Source organism: Hyaena hyaena, unplaced genomic scaffold (assembly GCF_003009895.1).
Source record: "Hyaena hyaena isolate Hyena2069 unplaced genomic scaffold, ASM300989v1 scaffold_279, whole genome shotgun sequence".
NCBI lineage: Eukaryota > Metazoa > Chordata > Mammalia > Carnivora > Hyaenidae > Hyaena > Hyaena hyaena.
The window spans coordinates 267,787-288,120 of record NW_024080910.1 but is presented as its reverse complement, the minus strand read 5'-3'; the positions used below and the strand labels follow the sequence as shown (position 1 = coordinate 288,120).

At 39.6% G+C, this 20,334-nt stretch overlaps 1 protein-coding gene across 1 annotated transcript in view; it reads right to left on the bottom strand.

Annotated features, from left to right (window-relative positions):
- The window catches only part of DCBLD1 (discoidin, CUB and LCCL domain containing 1), a 62,475-nt gene that overhangs the window by 31,550 nt on the left and 10,591 nt on the right, over positions 1–20,334 (bottom strand). Inside the window, exon 2 of the mRNA XM_039246028.1 lies at positions 7,658–7,870. Within this exon, the coding sequence (XP_039101959.1) occupies positions 7,658–7,870 (213 nt within the window). The remainder of the gene's footprint in view (positions 1–7,657; positions 7,871–20,334) is intronic.

The following is a 20,334-nucleotide window of genomic DNA, read 5'->3' as shown; positions in this document are numbered from 1 at the left end:
CCTCCCAACTCTCATAAAGGGTCTACACCTATATTTAAACATTCACAAAGACAATTCCAATGGAAACCCAAATGAGAGCTTGGGGACTCTGACCACGGTTACGGTCTCCACCCTGGGCAGTGTTCCTGCACTGGTAAACCTGTCCCAGTTCACAGACTTGAGGGGGATCGTGAGAATGTGAGCAGACCTCAGCGCAGGATTCACAGTTCTGCATGGGCGTTTGCTTCACAGTCGGTCGTGCTGTGTGCTTTGCTAGCTCCCACTCCCCCTCACCTTTGACCTTGTCAGTGACCTTGTCATTTCCATCTTACTTCACCATCCCCAGTTCCTGCCAGCCTGGGGCACAGCAGAAAGGCAGTTAGTTCATCAAGGAGGCAGACAAATCAGGAAAAATAAATACTTCTACCTTTTGTGAAACAGAATTGGTAGCCCCGGATTGTGGGAAGAGCTACCAGTGACACCAAATGGAATGGCATTGTGGCATTTGGCACCAGCCATGAGACCAAGACCTAACAGACAATGGACTGATTCCTTGGACAGAAGGATAAAAGGCCAGGAACCGTAGGGGCTGCCTTCATTGAGCACAGTAGGCCAGCTCCTCTCAACACATCCCTTGTCTGGAGCTACTGTCCCATGAGCAGCTGAGAGGAAAACCCTTTATCTTTCCTTGTGTGAATAAAAGAAAACTGTCCTACAAGGAAGAATAAACTGTCTGCCCCAGGCCAAGCCCAGAATCCTCTTGCTTCTCTGGCAATCTGACAATCTGTTCTGTACTGCGATTTATGCTACTGCTGCATTCTCTGAGGGCTGTCTGGGACTCTACATTACAAGGCCATAATAGTGTGGTTAATAACTGCTCCCAGCCATTTCGGGTGGGCATGTGCTTTTCACTTTGAAACTGATGAAACTAAGCTATTGTTTCCTCTGTGAAAGGGTGTGTTTTAAAAATGTCGGGCATGCCATTAAAAAAAAAAAAGACTCCTCCCCATTCATGACCATACTCTCAGTGGTGAAAAACAGAGACCAAACGGCAACCCAACTCCTGAGAGTTCTGTCATAAATCAAATTAAACAACAACAAAACATCCTCCTAAAAACTTTCATTAACCTTATGAACAGCCTTAATTTCTCATGACAGATAAGAACATGCTGATGAGCCTAAGTGACCCTTCCAAGGGAGTGTCACTGGCAGAGCCGGCTGCACCGCACACCACCCGCTGCCAGGAAGTTGGTAGCTGGCGCAGCCCAGATTTGTGCTGGGAGGCATGCTGATAAAGCAATCTCTAGAAATGCTGAAGCTGCAAACGCCTTCACACTAGTGTCCCTTTGCCGTTTGCTTTTTCAGTGCAGTCAGATGGCACGGTCGTCCTTGCCTGCCAATTGCAGTAGGGTCATCGTACAAAATTACAGAATTTTCAGGGCCATTTTCTTTGAAAAGGACAGAAATTAGCATAAAAAAGGATATTCCTGGACTATGCTATTAAAACCATAGTCACGTAAGAATGTAAGTGGTATCCCTGGAGAGTTTTGGTCTCTGGTTCCCAGACAAAAATCAGTGACAGATGATAAATGAACCAGGCAGATTCCAAGACAAAGGTGCAGCTTTCCCTGGGGATATGAGACGCAGGTCAAGAGATGGCTGAACACCAGAGCTCACAACCCACCTAGGCCATTCCCTCTCTCCCAACAAAAGATGGCAATTACTGAAACTAATCTCAGTGTCTCCAGGGAAGAAGGATCTGGGAGACAGTGGAGGAGGAAGCCCATAGCTTTTTCTCCCGGAGGCTTACAATGATGTCAATGAAGTACCTTGTGTGAAACATTCTGGCTGATACAACCTTTTTTATAAGTTTAAGATTCTTTTTGAATTCTATCATGGCATAAAAGACAAAATAAAACAAAAACAAGTAAACAAAAAGTAGTCTTTCTCAGGAACGTCCACCAAAGTAGACCCAATCAGAAGAGAATAAACTTCTGAGGCCCAAAACAACTTTCCACAAGCTAGAAATTTCTTTGAAGGCTTTTGCTTTATTTTTAAAAGTCGTTAGAATTTTGCTTTCTTCATAGTATGTCTGGATGACATAAGCCATTTATAAAATAGAAGCTACAAATCTTGTGCTTTCTCCCTATTTAGGATTTTAAAAAAATCAAGACAGGGTATAGTGTGGTATTCCAGATATGTATCTTTCTAAAAATTATCATAGAAGTCTTGTTGCAGTTAGAAATTAAAACATTTGGTTTCGTTTCCCACTTTTCCCATTTCTCTTGTTCCTAGTGTAATACAAATATTAATGGTTGGCTTCCCATCACTGTACTTCCAGATCATGACAATGGTTAAAGAAAAAAATGGGAGTGGAGGTGGAAGTACAGGAAATGTAAGAGAACAATTCTTGGGCTTCCTGGTTTTTCTATATCGCAAATCATTTAACAGACCACAACCAGTTTAACCAATTTACCATTAGGTTCCTGTGGTAAGCTGGTTTCTTTCTATCCCTAACCACAATGCCTCCTTAAACATGTTGACTGAGAAGCATTTTTTTTAAACCTTAACTTTATACTAGTACTCTGTGTGTGAGATTTCTCAGAACTCCATCTTATTCTCAGGCTACCCCTATGGGGAAGCCTGAATAAGTTTCCATCTCTTCCAGCAAATGACAAACAAAACTATAGCTCAGGTTTTCTTATACACGAACCACTGGGTTGGATGGTCTTTGCCACACAGAATTAGGACATTACAGAGTTTAAAAGTGGAGTCTCGGGGCGCCTGGGTGGCTTAGTCGGTTAAGCGTCCGACTTTCGCTTAGGTCATGATCTCGCGGTTCGTGGGTTCGAGCCCCGCGTCGGGCTCTGTGCTGACTGCCAGCTCAGAGCCTGGAGCCTGTTTCAGTCTGTGACTCCCTCTCTCTCTCTGACCCTCCCCTACTCATGCTGTCACTCTCCTAGAAATAAATAAAACATTTAAAAAAAAAAAAAAAAAAAAAAGTGGAGTCTCTGGAATCAAATGCCCAGCCTTGAATCACACCCAGATCTATAAAGTGATAAGCAAGTTACTTGACGTCTTTGAGCTTCAGTTTTCTTAACTGTGGATATTAATAATATGCCCTGTCCTTAGGGCTATCGTGACAAAGGGGTAACTCTGAGGAACTAACCAGTGTGCAGCATATAGCTGAATGCTCGAGTGTAAGCACCTTCTACAGTACTTTATGGTCTTTTCTATATAATAAGCAGAGTCTTAAAATTTTATGTAAATCGAGTCTTTTTGAAATGCAGAGGGGACATTGGTAGATCATTTGTAAAAGTCCAGATTTTTAAATATAAGTTTGCCAAAACCAAGCTACATGCAATCAGATACATTAAATGTTCAATGAGCATCAGCAATTGCAAGACTAGGCTTAGCATCAGGGGATACTAAAAAAAAAAAAAAAAAAAAAAGAAAGAAAGAAAATGCAATTTCTTGCTCAAGGAACCCTATACCTGGTAGAGAAGCTAACATAATGATCTCAACCTGAGACTGGTGCTCTAGTAAAGACTTAGAAAAATCAACACAAGCCCCAGAGAGGGAGTAACTGGAGCTACTGGACATCAGAGAAGGCTCTAGGGTAAGTTGTATTGGGTTTAGTTTGTATGCATGTGCATGTGTGTTCAAAGGGGCGGGAAACACAGGGGAAGGGAAGGAGACACATGGAAGGAACACCATCAACAAATGTATCATGGCATAAAGCTGTACAACGTGACGTGGTTAGGAAAAGGCACAGACATGGGAAGACCCACAGATGAGATCACTTTATTGATTTATTTATTTTAATGTTTATTATTTTTGAGAGAGAGAGAAAGAGAAAGGGGAGGGGGGCAGAGAGAGAGGGAGACAGAATCTGAAGCAGGCCCTGCCCAAAATGGGGCTAGAGCTCTCCAACCAGGAGATCATGACCTGAACTGAAGTAGGGCACTTAACTGACTGAGCCACCCAGGTGCCCCTCAAAGATCACTTTTAAAAGGGATAATGCTATATTTGCCAAAAATGCATAATCTGAATTTAATCATGAGGGAACAATAAGCCAACCCAAATCAACATTCTACAGAATAAGTGGCTGGAACTCTTCAAAACTGGACAAGACACAAAGTAAGACTGAGGACCTTTCCCAGATTGAAGCAGACAGAGGAGTTATGAGAACTAAATTCTTTGTGACCCTAGCTTGAATCCTAAAACAGAAAAGAGATGTTCGTGAGACATTCGTGTTTTTTTGGAAGGTAGTCTCAGCTTCTTGGGTCTCTTAAACAAACAAAATCCCAGAACTCCCTCAGTTATAGTGAAAACAATCTCTACTAAGCAAACTATGATACTCGTTACTTTTGGGGGGGATCAGGATACTAGCACACATGATCTTGAAAGTCAGTGTATATATATTTCAGATCCAAAATGTTTTGTAAGTTTCAAAGTAAAACTAGTGTTTAAAAATATCTTTAAAAACTTATTTTGTCCTTAAAATTTTGTTCCCCAAAGTAAGGTTGATATACTTTACTTTGTCAATTTTGCTGCATCTTGGCTGTTTCAAGGGTATTTTGAAAGGAAAAGTCAGTGTCTTAACTCAGTGATAAATACACATGTAATTCTTCTAACTGATGTCAAAACTGAAATATCAATTATAATTATAATATCTGACAAACAGAAGAATAATAATGCCACCTTGTCTCTATCAGGGCTTTTAAAAGCAATGAGATCAAGTGTATATTTTGCCTGATTACTATGAAAGTTGTTGTGGTTTACACTTGTTTACAGTGCATTTTGTGAACATGAGTGTGGATTATAAAAGTGCCCAAAGTATATGAACCAAATATTTAAAACAAAATTGGCATCAGATGATCCATTAAAAATGAACTGTATGATGATTAAAAGTGCACAATTTCAGCATGTTCACAATTGTTAATGCAATCGCACTCCAAGTACTTCCATTCTTGGCAAAGCTTACTAACACCAATGCCAGAAAACATTATTCTTTTTCAAAACGTTAACTCCACATTCAAAATTCTGATAGCGCTGAGCCTTAAAATTTCTTGGCAGGAGTTTTAACAATTAATTGGTTAATGAAAAAAGTCTTGTTGGATCAACTAAAACTACTCAGCAATTTCAGGCACACATGTAATTGTTAGAGCTGTCATATATGGGGATTTCAAAGAGGTATTCTAGAACATACGTTCTCCACTGCCGCCCTTGGGCAGGCATTTTCCTCCATCGCCACCAGCCCAGACAAGTGTTGTGGATCCCCGGGATCCTGTACTCCTAGGGCTCTCCCTCCATGGTCGTGCCAGGTCCTGTGGCTACACTGGCTGCAGGGTAACCTCCCACTTTCCCAGGGACGTGGGCAACAGCCCCACAGATATGCCCACCCCGAGCTGGGCACAGAATGACAGAGCACTTGTCCCTCCTCCTCCTTCTTCTTTGCAGATGTCTGCACTCCTTAGGGAAGTTCCAACTGACCAGGGGACTATTTTAACTAAGTTAAAATATTGGTCTAGTTAAAAATTTTGGTCAGGGGCGCCTGAGTGGCTCAGTCGGTTAAGCGTCCGACTTCGGCTCAGGTCATGATCTCACGGTTCGTGGGTTCGAGCCCCGCNCCAGGGGACACTTTCAAAACCATTTATTATTTGGGGCGCCTGAGTGGCTCAGTCGGTTAAGCGTCCGACTTCGGCTCAGGTCATGATCTCACGGTTCGTGGGTTCGAGCCCCGCTTCGGGCTCTGTGCTGACAGCCAGCTCAGAGCCTGGAGCCTGCTTCACATTCTGTGTCTCCCTCTCTCTCTGACCCTCCCCTGCTCACACTGTCTCTCTCTCTCAGAAATAAATAAAACATTAAAAAAAAAAAATTTTTTTTTAAATAAAAAAAAAATTTTGGTCAAAGGAAATCTATTTGGTCCTTATTAACAACATATCAACATATGTTTGTTAAAGAAAAAATAGAAAGTGGAAAGAAGATATAACAATATCCGTAGTTAAAACTTCTAAAGTCTCAGTTTAAGATCCTCCTAATGTTGTGTTGTCTTATTTGATTCTAAGGTTTTTTTCCCGATTGATATAACATTAGTGTATATTCGTATTTTACCTAACACTATATCATTAGCAGCTTTCCATATTAATAGTCTTTTAAACAAATATGTGTTTAATATGCCAACTAACTGTACCATGTTTTAGTGAACTGGTTCCTTATCAATGAACTTGTTGATTCACTTCAAAAAATCATTTATTCACTGAGTAGACCTACTACATTCAAATCACTGGATACAATATTATAAGTACATATATATGAACAAGTGGCTCCTCTCAGAATGCTCTTCAAAACTACAAAAGACAGGTGTGCTTGGGTGGCTCAGTCGGTAAAGCATTTGACTTCAGCTCCGGTCATGATCTCATGGTTCATGGGTTCGAGCTCAGAGCTAGAGCCTGCTTCGGATTCTGTATCTCCCTCTTTCTTTGCCCCTCCCCTGCTTGCATCCTGTCTCTCTCTGTCCCAAAAATAAATAAACATTTAAAAAAATGTTTTAACTTAAACTACAAAAGACACAAACATATAGACAACACATACAGCATATGCATGTCTACACTTTCTTTATGTGGCCCTAAGCATTTAACTTTTTAAAAATATTCTTACAGGACTGAAATATCTTAATTTGCTTTCCAGATATGTCTTTTATAGCTCATTTCTATAATCCTTGTCTACTGGGTTTGCCCTAGCAGGACTGATCAGGAAATCTGTAAAGTAGCCACAGAAAAAAAAATTCCAAGGATCTTTAAATATTTTATCTTTTTTTTTTTTTTCCTAGGAGAGAGAGAGAGAGAGACAGCGTGAGCAGGGGAGGGTCAGAGAGAGAGGGAGTCACAGACTGAAACAGGCTCCAGGCTCTGAGCTGGCAGTCAGCACAGAGCCCGACGCGGGGCTCGAACCCACGAACCGCGAGATCATGACCCAAGCGAAAGTCAGACGCTTAAGCGACTAAGCCACCCAGACGCCCCTAAATATTTTATCTTAAAAGCATCTCTAGCCAAAAACATTAACTATGCCTGCATGTTAGACAGAATTGCTGGATGATGTAATATTGGGTTTAGAATTTGTTGTGGTTTTCTTTGAGTGATGGTCCTGGAACAGAGAAGTAGACATCTGGAAACAGAGGTCTTAGAGCCACATAGACATCGATATGAATCTTCCTTTCACCCCTTACTGAGCTCCCTACCTCTCATATTATAGATGTATTTGATTTTCTACTTCTTCTCCCCACCAGTGCAAGCTCCATGAAGAAGGAATTTTTTTTTTCTCTGCTATATCCCACAGAGTTCCTGAATACATCATTACTGCTCAATAAATATTTGTCACATGAATGAATGACTTGTAGATGTTTTAGCCAAGTGCCATACATCTCCAATTCTCTTCCCAGCAAGATACAAACTCAAACAAAGCTCCTGGGACACTCATAAGGCTAACACTAAATGTCCTTGGATGTCTTCGTTGCAATTTACAAAGCATATCCATGTGAGCTACCCTAAGAGTTTACAAAAGCAAGCTTCCCTTCTAATTTTCCCAGGCTACAATACTAATCAACACACAATCTGCCCTCCCTCTCAAGTTTCAAATTATTTCATGCTCACAGAAACCTAGATCTCTTTCTTACCATACTGATCGGAATTGGTGGTGAAGAGAAGGTAGTCAGAAGCACAGGTCTGGGATTCAATATCCAAATCTCCTAACCTCAGAATCAGTCTCTTCCCCTTCGGTACTCTGATAGTCTTTTCACAAACAGTGTGATTGGGGTAGGTCCCTGGATAATTCTTAGACGTCATTGTGCCACTGTCCTGATAGGTCACTATGTGCCCACAGCCATCACCTGGTAAAGAAAAAAATGAAAGAAGTGAAATTAATTCTTATTGAGCATTGAGAGAGTCTAGTACAGTCTCCAAGTCATATATTTATTTCTTCTTTGCAGAGAGGGGAAAACTAAAAAAAAAAAAAAAAAAAACTAAAAAAAAAAAAAGGAGGGAGAAGAGGAACAGGAAGAGAAGAAGAGAAAGGCGAGAAGAGGAGGTAGAGGAAGAGGAAGAAAAAGAGAAAGGAGGAGGAGAAATTATTTATTATTTCAGGGTATTTCATCTTGTTTCCCAGTTTAATCTTCTGAATACTGTTGATCAAAATGTTTCAGATATTAGAATGGAAAGTCCATACCAAACACACCATTTAATCACACTACTAACTATCGATTTATCTACCCACTGAAACTTGCACAGTAGGTCCTCGGCTTTCACACATTTGTCCTTTGTGGTTTTGTCTATTCGTAAGCCAATGCCACACAAACATTTGTGATGGAGAAAATACTCCGACTCACTTTAGAGGGTCATTGTACTGTTAAACAAGAAAATGTATGCTGCATGCTGCTGGTAGAATGTGAGACCGGGCCGACCAAGAGGCAGAACCAGTTGGGGGTTAGCAGCCGTTTGACATTCATATCTCAGTTAATGGTAGTCACAGATGTGAGGGTTCCTGAGAGACCCAGGATGTTTCATTAGAGACTGTTGAGGGTCTAGTGCATTGAGTGCTTGCCACATAACCAGATCTGGTACTGTCAGAGACACCAAAAAAAAAAAAAAAACAAAAAAAAAACCCAACAACAACAAAAAAATGGCGGCTTCACAGGACTCAGAGCAAAATGGGAGCCAGTCACATGTTCAACTAATACTGGGTGCCATGTGCCATATGGGGAACTTAAAGTGGTGAGGAAGGTAGGAGAGAAGAATTATCACACTTCACTAAAATAAATTCTCTTCAGACTTTTCTGAATAGGGAAAAACATCAATTGACCAGCTCCAGTAGCTCCAGCAGATTAAATGACTAAATCGCTCACTCAGATATCTAAGTGCATGCACAATTGGGTGGGCTGCAAGGTAAATTAGCATACGTTGCATTCAAATTGCAAAATTCCTGTGGTTAGTTTGGCTTCACATAACAGTAAGAATGTCTGCCTTTAGCTGGAGGGAGAGAAAGCAGAAATTGATTGCAGAAGGAATTCTCTGAGTAATAAAACAAGGCCTCTGCATCCCAAAGTCTCCCACAGAGAAGCCCAGCTTGAGCAGAGAGGGAATCAAAAGCCCAAGGCAGCCTTCTTCCTGAATTAGAGGAGGATTGGCCTGGGGCCTTCCTTTATCCCACTCTCTTCTGACCCTGAGGCTCAGCCTAAATGATAATGGAGGCTTAGTTTAAAAAAAAAAAAAAAAAGTTAGGAGAGGCACAGAACTCCAGAATATACCCCATTATCAGCAGACAAGTCTATGGAGAAGATCCACCCATAATCCAGACGCTGCCACAAGATTCCCATGGGCCAAGGCAGGCAGATAGATGGGAGAGAAGAGTTAACCTTACCAAGTGAGGGGTGAGAGAAAACCTGCAGAAACGCAGATGGACACTAAGATAAACTACTATGAAACCTGGGCACCTAGGGAGAAGCTGTGGAATTTATCCGGAAGAGGACAGAGACCCATACAAGTTTTTGAGAAAGGAGATAACGAAAGAAGTCTTTGAAAAAAAGTGATCAGTCTGGTTTGGGAATGCTACAGGAACTAGGATGTAGGAGAATCTGGATAAGAAGAACACAACAAAGGCTAGGAATGGGGCAGCTAGAAAGGGAAGGGAAAGAAAAGCACGGACATTCACAAGAAAAAAAAAAAAACATCACTGGACTTGGGTTTTGGATAATTATAGTGGGAAAGACAAGAGAAGGAAAAAAAAAAAAAAACTCCAGTGAGATTCTGACTCCAGAAATGACTGGAACACTGAGGCTAATATAAATAGAGAAGCCCAGAGAGAGAGAGAGAACAGGTTTGGGGACAGAGTTTGTAAGTCTGGTTAAGGTTCAGGTGACAGCTCTATTTCTTGACATCTCTGGCAGTAAGTACAAAATAGTTGAAAATTACACTAGAGTGAAGCATGTGGTACAGAAGAACATGGTGTACAGGGCTTTGATTTAAAATTTGAATTGGTTGCCTGCTTGTAAAGGCTTTAGTTTAAAAAATCCAGTTTTGGGGCACCTGGGTGGCTCAGTTGGTTAAGCATCCAACTTTGACTCAGGTCATGATCTCACAGTTTGGGAGTTCAAGCCCCACGTCCGGCTCTCTGCAGTCAGCTCAGAGCCTGCTTGGGATTCTCTGTCCCCCCTCTCTCTCTGCGCCTCCCCCCAACATCGTGCTCTTTCTGTCTCTCAAAAATAAATAAACATACAAAATTAGTTTAAAAATCCAATTTACAGTTTCTTTTGAGAACTGGAAAGACATGGCAATCATGCCAGCAGACATTCTTGTCGGGCTAGTGGCACAGTGGCTGCCCCTTTAAGGGAGACAGGTGCCCTAGCTCCCTACCAGGTCCTGGCTGCTCATCTCTACGACTTGTCCCACCTTGGGAGGCAATGATTTTGAGCATGCTGCTAGGGCAACACTAGGGTAGCAAGTGTACAAACAATCATGCATATAAATAGACACCTAACTAACCCCCGCTAAGCCACCAAGATATCACCTGGCCAAACATTTAGATGCCTCTTATTGCTATGAAATTCACTGCTTTAATAAGAGAAGAAAAAGTGATCTCTTTTGGAAAACACAACTCAAAAAATATAATATGAAGGGCAATTACATGTGAATCAACTTTCATATGATTATTGTATTCTTGATTTTATTTAAGTGACATGTGATGACAAAGGAAAATTCCAGGGTATCATGTTTATCCAACCCTGTAATTATACTTCTTACCAATCACTTTTACTCTAAAGCCCAAGAGGAAGCTAATTTTACCCAGTGATACGGGCAGAAAGTGAGCAGGTTTGTCTTCAACGCTCCCATCATTATTTTGCCTGGGGGATCCGTGCCTCCTTGGAGAAATTTCTCTTTTCCATTGACTATCAGAATGAAACTCTAGGAGTCTTTGTTCTGCCAAAAAACCTGAAAGGAGCTGCTGAGTCCTAATTTGTTAAAAGGCAAGCTGTCATCAGAAGTTGTAATTTCACTCCTGCCTATGGACTGAGACGATTTCTGGAGTTTTCTGTGGTAAGCACTAATAGAATACATTTACTCCAGGGTATTAACTACAGCAGGAATTCTCATCTTACTGTCTTCCCACAGCTTTGATGAATTCAAAAAACTAGATATAATAATAATACTGTAATATATACTTGAAAGTGGCTGAGAGAATAGATCTTAAATGTTCTCACCACAAAAAAAGAAATGGTAATTTTGTAAGGGAATGGAGGGCTTAGCTAACACTGTGGTGGTAATAATTTTGTAATATGGAAGTGTATCAAATCTACACATTTGAACTAACATAATGTCATGTCAATTATATCGCAGTAAATCTGGAGAATAAAAGGACTAGAAATATGCCAAAGGGGAGAATAGAGAACTGGTAGAGATAGAAAATGCCTACTGCATCATGGATTGTATAATGCAGATTCATGCAAATGATCAACACGAGAGAAGCAATATTCCCATGACCTCATCCTAACACTCTGGTAGTTTAACTCATCACGTGATTCTAGTTAAGAATCCCTGACAAAGATGGGGCGCCTGGGTGGCTCAGTCGGTTAAGTGTCCAACTTCGGCTCGGGTCATGATCTCACGGTTCGTGGGTTCGAACCCCATGTTGGACTCTGTGCTGACTGCCAGCTCAGAGCCTGGAGTCTGTTTCAGATTCTCTATCTCCCTCTCTCTCTGACCCTCCCTCCCCTGCTCACACTGTCTCTCTCTCAGAATTTTAAAAAAGAAAAAAAAAAAAGAATCCCCAACAAGGAACACAACAAAAATTATTTAAAAATTTATCAAACCTTGGGGCGCCTGGGTGGCTCAGTCAGTTAAGCCTCTGACTTCGGCTCAGGTCATGATCTCACAGCTTGTGGGTTCGAGCCCCACATCAGGCTCTGTACTGACAGCTAGCTCAGAGCCTGAAGCCTGCTTCCAATTCAGCGTCTCCCTCTCTCTCTGACCCTCCCCTGCTCACGCTGCCTCTCTCTCAGAAATAAATAAAACATGAAAAAAAATTTAATTTATCAATCCTTATTCCATTTCTTGTGTATCAATGTCAATTTCCTGGTTGTGATTTGCAAGATGTTATCATTGAGGGTAACTAGGTAAAGGGTACATGACATTTCTCTGTATTATTTCTTGCAATCGTATATAATCTAGTTATCTCAGAAATAGCTTAATTAAGAAAACTGAAGGGCACCTGGGTGGCTCAGATGGTTAAGCGGCCGACTTCAGCTCAGGTCATGATCTTGCGGGTCCGTGAGTTTGAGCCCCGCGTCAGGCTCTGTGCTGACAGCTCAAAGCCTGGAGCCGGTTTCAGATTCTGTCTCCCTCTCTCTCTGTCCCTTCTCCGCTCACACTCTCTCTCTCTCCCTCTCAAAAATAAACATTAAAACTTAAAAAAAAAATTTTTTTTAATCTGTCAGTTTAGTTAATTTTGGCTGACAGGGTAAAAATGAAGGGGCTTTCATTTTCTACTTTATACTTTTCTATACTATTTGGATTTTGTTATTCTGTATGCTTCTCCCATTTAAACTATGTTTAAATAAAATATACACATTTGCATTGAAAAAATATATATGCAATGCCAACCAATAAAGGAGGCCACTTTTATTCAAAAATCCCTCTGTACCAAATTTATTACCTATGTTTCTCAGTATTTATCTGAGGAGCATGGGGTGTTCTGAGGCGTTGCCTGTACGTGCTCCAGTTTACAGGTGAGAAAACACAATGTATATTGACTTTCCTTAAGGCTACTTTACTGACGGTGGATCCCAGACTGCAGTTCCCAGGCGATTTAGCAATGGCTCTAGAATTTTAAAAACATTTTTGTCTCTCTTCTTTGATTTTGTAACAAGTATTTATGCTTAATCTTTAAAAAACATCTGAACTGCTGCCGTATCAGACCTCCCTTTGGATACTTTCATGACATTCTCCTACTAAAATTAACAGTTTCCTAATGAGGGAAAGCTAACTCCTGCAATAGTCATAAACAGATGGAAAACCATTGGGTAGAAGGTCGAGGAAGAACTTTAAATTTTAAGTGCCAGGTATGTTACCATCTAAACTCACTGATGGATCCCAGCATGACTACAAGTAAGACAATCAGATACTATGTTTCTCCGGATAGGATATGATGTGCTCTATGCACCAACACCTAAGAAGTAAAAATCCAAAAAGCAAAACATGACTCAACAATTGACTCCAAATCTCATCAAGCCTTTATGTCTAACTTCCAGGCTACAGGAAATGCATGAGTTTATCAACACCGTAAGGAAGCCATTAGCTGAATCTAGGCTGGGATAGTCTAGTGCAAGTGATCCAGTTTCTTCAACAATGAATTGTATAAAGAGGCATAAAAGAATGTATTTATTTTAGACTAAAGGAAACTGAAGGACCACAGCAACCAAGTGAATCTTGTTTGGATTCTGATTTGAAAAACCAACCCTATAAAACCGTTTAAGAAGGTAAGTGGGGGTACTGACATCAGCAAAGCATTATTCATTTTATTAGGTGTGATAATGATGTTGAGGCTGTGTAAGAAATGTCTATTTTTAGGGAGGCCTACTGACATATTTGGGCTGAAATGGCATGAAAACATGAGGTGTGGGATTTGCTTTAAAATACTATAGTAAAAAAAAAAGGAAGAAGCAGGATAAGAAAAAAGAGATGGGGAAAGGTTGATGGCTGCTGTCGCTGGATGATGGTGTTCACAGTTTTGTTTTGTTTTTTAACTGAAATAAAAAGAAATGAAGGTCAGTCTTTAGCGGAAAAAATACAACCTTGGTTTTGAAAATTAAGCTCCACATGGTGTTAGGAGACCTGATGGGCAGGGAGCCACAGTGATACAGCACTGTGGGGTGAGGCAGCTAGGTTCAACTGTCACCTACCTAACATCAAAGGGGCGGGGGGGGGGGGCATAGAAATAAAGGGGAAGGAGGAAGCTTTGCCACAGGGAACTTGTCTACTCTTCAAATGTGGCTACCACGCAGTGTTTATCTTTTTCTTCCTCTGAACTGTAATTTAATGGCCAAAGCACATGATGACTAAAGTATGCGTCATTTCCTCCTCTCTGCAGAATATCTGAAGGGTGGTCACTCCATGATGGGCCGTAATACTGGGGTTTGCTTGGACCCATCTGACTTGTGAGAGTGATCAAACCCCTTCTCAAAACAACTTACAAAAACAAAACTGGATGAAGTTGAGATTTTGGAAAAAGCTGTAAGTATTCAATAGTTTATAGATCCCCGAGTGAGCTCTACACAAAATTTAAATATTTTATTTCTGAATATTTGGAAACAATCTAAATTAGAAAAGGACAGTCAAGCTATATCTCCAAGCCATGTGATATTAAGGAAAAATTAAAGTCATGTTTTAGAATTCTATTTAATTTAAAAACAGAATATAGTATACTGATATAAAGGGAAAACGTTTAAAGTGCTATGATGTAGAATTACAAGTGATTGTCATTTTATTTATACATTTATTTTCTAAATTCTCTACAATATGAAAACATTATGTATATACCAGAAAAAAAGTATAATGAAAAATACCAAATTTACCTAACATTCTCTGTAACGTAAGCTACTTTTAGCATTAGCCTTAAGGTACAGACTGAAAGAAGTCTCTTTAAACCAATACACACAGACTGTCATTAAAAACTCACTCAACAGCTAGGAATTTAGTATAATGCAGATCTCACTTGAAGGAGCTCACAGGCAAGAGGAGAGTAGTGTGCTAACAATTTTTGAAAGTACAGTGACAGGTTCAAAACAGAGGTATGGGCTCAGTATCTACTCTCCAAATGCCTGAAATGAATGCTCTATGCTTTTTAGATCAGCTGCTCCGGAAGTATGGATATACAGGGTATTTTCTAAATAAGCTTAAAACAAATCCCAGATGCTTGTCTACACGCGTCAACTGTTTATTTAGTCTACTCTAATTCCACCCACTAAGAAAGGAAAACAATAACTTCCTTAAAAGACTATTTCCCTTTGATAAGAAATCACGTTCCACTAACAGAAAAGTGAAATTAAGATATACCTGGTATGAACTAAGTTCTGTAATACTACAAAGCAGGAATTAGGCTTCAGAAGAAAACTTTCCACTTAATTGCACTTGTGGAAAGTTGTCTGGATGACATAAAATACATAGTGCAAAAATTCCTTTAAGATTAATGATTAACTAATCCATAGAAGAAAACAACAGACTTCAAACTTTTTTAAAAAATTATGACCCATGGTTAGAACACAGGTTTTTTGGCGTGCCTGGGTGGGCTCGGTCGGGCATCCACCTTCAGCTCAGGTCACGATCTCATGGTTTGTGAGCTGAAGCCCAGTGTTGGGCTCAGCGCTGACAGCTCAGAGCCTGGAGCCTGCTTTGGCTTCTGTGTCTCCCTTTCTCTCTGCCCCTCTCCCACTCTCGCTCTTTTTCTGTCTCTCTCTCTCTCTCTCTGTCTCACTCTCTCTCTCATGAATGAACATTTTTAAAAAAGAGAGAACACAGATTTTTCATTACAATCTAAGTAAGCACACATGCATACACATGTAGAAACAAACAAGTCTAATGTTACAATTCTTTTTATCAAATGTAATGCATTGTGCTTTTCCTATTCCATTTCATTCTTTAAAATTGAAAGCATGCTGGTTGTATCAACTGCATTGAGTTTACTGCCTCTAATGGGTCGCCACCTGCAATTTGAGAAATAGTACTCTAAAATATCACAAGAGTGAAACCATTTCTAGAAACATGATTTCATTACTGTTGTAAACTTGCTCTTCTAATATTCAAGTTATAACAGGTCTCAACACATATACAATCATCCGTGTGTGGGCGTGAGAACATCTCTTCCCATGTCTAAGATCAAGTGAGCTCTTGATGAGTACAATCTTTTCAACCACAAAGGGGAGTTTGCAATTATTACAGAGTCCTTTGTCTGATGGCAATGTGAACAGATTTCCCAAGGTATTACTGATTTCATGGTCAGCCATACTCTCTCATACACTTTGCTCTTTCCAGCTGTGTTTAACTTTTTTACATTGTGGGTCGCCTGGAATGAAAAAATAAGAGCAGAAGGGTCTACGTGATTACGTGAGAATAAAACTAGTAACACAGAGGTTGTGATGATAAAACTTCAATTATTCAAAACTTTTCATTTTCTTGAAAGGAAAATGGATAATACTATCCTGACAGAAGATGCAGCTATAGATTAGAAGCTCAGGACCGAGTTCTGTAAAACTGTTTTAGAATCTCTTTAAACCTTACTGTCACCAGGTATAATAATGGAAGTTAATGATAGGACTAATGATCTAAAGAAGATGATATGTTCGCCTCAGAAGATGAAAGACATTTGGCAGTAAAATAAAAGGAAACACAACGTCCTTACTGTCAAAAGTCCCTCCATGTAAACTCCCAACATGGTGTTTCCTATCAGCTGAAAGAATCACTTAAAATAAAATCAATTTGAATGCATGAAAATGAAACGAATCATTTCAAGAGGTCCTATCCAAGCCTCCTTGCATAATGTGAGGCTGTTTTTGTCAGGATGCAAAGACATCAAAAATTTTAAATGTTCACATAAGAAGCATCATTTATACCTAACAGAAAAAAGATCTCAAAACCTAATTTAATGCTATCTTTTAATGTGCTATAAGTAACACCACATAGAACTACAAGAACTACATAGTTCTTAGTCACTCTGCCATCCTGTGATTCCTAAGGAAAAGTTAAAGAGCACAGAAGGGGTGTGGGGGGAAAGGGCTTGCACACCTATTGCTTTTCTAATTTCATAAATTATTTCCATAAACTTAAGAGGTGACAGAGCACAATGGTTAGGACACTGGGTTCCTGCCCAGTACTGGCTGTTCGACCTTAGGTGAGTCCCTTTACCTCTCTTAGCTACAATGCATCATCTCAGAGACAATGATAGTGCCCCCCCCCACAGCATTATCATGAGCATTAAGTGAGATAATACTAGTAAAGTATTAGGCATAGAGGCTAGCTAGCATATAGTAAGAATTCAAAATATTTTAACTGCCATATTTTTATTTAAAACTACCACACATATTAAAGTATCAAGAATATTGCTTTGGGTTTGCTGACTTTGTCCTAATTCCCTCACTCATTGGCTCTATGATCTTAAAAAATTACTGATTTTTGTGTATCAATTATCCTCATCTTTAAAAAGCCTAATCACACATGTGTCTAGGTGGCTTAGTCAGTTAAGCGTCGACTTTTTTTTTTTTAATGTTTATTTGTGTTTGAGAGAGAGAGACAGCACACAAGTGGGGAAGGGAAAGAGAGAGAGAGAAACAGAATCTGAAGCAGGCTCCAGGTTCCGAGCTGTCAGCACTGAGCCCGACACGGGGATCAAACCCACAAACCACAAGATCATGACCAGAGCTGAAGTCAGACGCTTAACCAACTGAGCCATCCAGGTACCCCAACTCCTAATTTTAGCTCAGGTTATGATCTCAGTCATGAGACAGAGTTCCGTGTCAGGCTCCACACTGAGCATAGAGCCTGCTTTGGATTCTCTCTCTCCCTCTCAAAATAAATAAATAAACATTAAAAAAGAGCCCAGTCACAACTGAGCATGGTAAAGATGAGCGAGGCTGTGTTAAGAGCTAGAGAATCTAATTGCCAGAAACTCTAATTATAGAGTGCTCCCAGCCCACCTTACGGCTAGTATAGCACGTTGAAGAATGATACTGAAATTATACTATGTGAATCTGATAATTCAAAAGAAAGGCCTTTCCCACTGTTGTTAAGTCACAAGTGCTTTGGGGGAAATTTTTAACAAATTGGATGCATTCTTTAAGAGAAGTTGCTTAATTTCACAGATAAAAAGGTGAAAAATCTTGTTTGTACAGCAAAACAAGTCTAAGACAACTATTTTATCTCTGTTGAATAGATGCTCAGGATAAGGAAGTTAGAGAAAAGCAGCTGCTGACCTTTACTAATAATGTCAGGATGTTGATGTCATGTCCAAGTTGCAATTGCTGGTGAAGATAAATACGGGAAATCTCTCCTGTCTCTATCACGTGCTATATTTTCTAACCTTGGTTCCATGTTAAATATACACATCGCCAATATTCAGATAAACTGTAACTGGACAATGACTTTTCTCTCCGGAGTAAAAAAAAAAAATCCAGTATACCAAGTGTCGATAAAGTTAATCTCAGTTTTAGAAGTTAAAACTATAAAAATCTCTCTCTCTCTCATACACACACACACACACACACACACACACACACACGTTGTCACTTCCCCAGACATATTTTTCAAAAAGTCAATAAGAACCAAAATGTTATTGGAATAGTTAAAAAAAAACCATAAAATTGCGAAAACACTTAGCATTTACTAAACATTTATTATAAAAGGCAACAGATACAGAGTATTCTAAGGGACTTTATGTTACTGAATCTTCTTATAATGATCATATTTTATAGATAATAAATATTAGTTCCCTTTTTAAAATTATGAAACATTTCATAGATACACATACCGATATATAAAAAGTTAGATCTCAACCATCCAAGATTATACCCCATAGCTTATAAGATAGACCATTTCCTATAGAGCATGACTGAAGCCCACAGCACCTTTTTTTCAACCCACACCCCTCTTGTTATTACCCCTGTTCTATGTGAGAAGAAGATGAGGCTCTGTGATACCTGGTAACCTGGGCCAGGTGGCCGAGCTGGCATTGAACCTCGCCTGAATTCCAGAAACCACGGATTGTAGCTTTAAGGCTGTGGCTGCTGAAGTCACCTAACGTGGAGGTGAAGAAACTGAGGCAGACAGATTTAAGACTTGCCCACGCTCACATCACTTATATTAATGATGTTAATTAATCACTAATATTAAAACACCATTAATATTAAAACACACACCATTAGTATTAAAACACACATTATTTTTGTACAGTCTTACCCTTTTGTCTCAAAATTAACATGAGGAAAATAGCCAAGTTTAATTCAGGGATTCTTGTAAAACTTAGAATATGAGAAACTCTATCATCCTCCCTCTTTAATTATTTAAGCAAGTACTTTTTACCACACTATTAAGGGACAGTCTAATGCGAGGTGACTATTTTACCTCAAACAAAGGTTGTTCACTTTTCTTAACACCAAGATGGCTCTTAAAAGATGCTCTGTAAATGAAGTTTTCAGAAGATCAAAGTGCTACTTCTTAACCTTCTGTGGGCATGCCAGTCATCTCAAGATGTGGGTAATAAGGTAGGGCCTGGAAATTCTGCATGTTCAAAAAGTTCTTGGTAATGACTATTCTGCTGATGCCTGAAAGATATACTCTGAATAGCAAGAGACTTAAAGTGCCCTTATTAATTAATTCCTATTAACAGATAGGGATCAGGGGCGACTGGGTGGCTCAGTCCCTGAAGTGTCAGACTTCAGCTTAGGTCAGGATCTCACGGTTGGTGGGTTCAAACCCCACAGCTGGCTCTGTGCTAACAACTCAGAGCCTGGAGCCTGCTTTGGATTCTATGTATCCCTCTCTCTCTGTCCCTCCCCTGCTCACACTCTATCTCTCAAAAATAAATGTTTAAAAAAAAAAAAAAGATCGGGATCTTGCAGTGAACACTTTTAAAAATGAAAAATCCTTGAGATAATAGTTTTATATGGTTTTATTTTAATATCTATTCCTAAAATTGGAACAAGTCTATATTCTTAATTCTTTGACACTTATTTTCATGATTTCATTTATAAGTCTAGAACAGGTAATAATCAATTTCAAGATCTACATTTAAGCCAGGGTGACATTTCCGACACCTGGAAAAAAGTGTCGATTTAGAAATTATTCTAGCATATGGTAGAAAATGCACAAAGAAAAAATAGGATGAGAAATTTTCTAGAAACATACATGTATGCACCATATATAAGTAAAAACCAATCAACGTTTACTGACCAGAAAATACCAAATTTCAATTAGGAAAGAAATGGTATCTAATCATACATCTACTAAAGTATGAAACATTAAGAGTTGAGGGAGGAAAAAAATAAACCTTATAAAGCTCATATCACATTGCACAGTCCCCAAAAACTATACTGCCTTTGTACCTGCCACATCCTGTACCACTGAACTTATACAATAAAAACACAGTTAACTACTAATTGAGATTTGAAAAAGTGTTAATATTTCTGTGGCAAATGTGATCACTTCTAAGAGAAACCAAAGACTATTGACTTGAAGATTTATTGGGGCACCTGGGTGGCTCAGTTGGTTAAGCGTCCGACTTCAGCTCAGGTCATGATCTCACGGTTCGTGGGTTCAA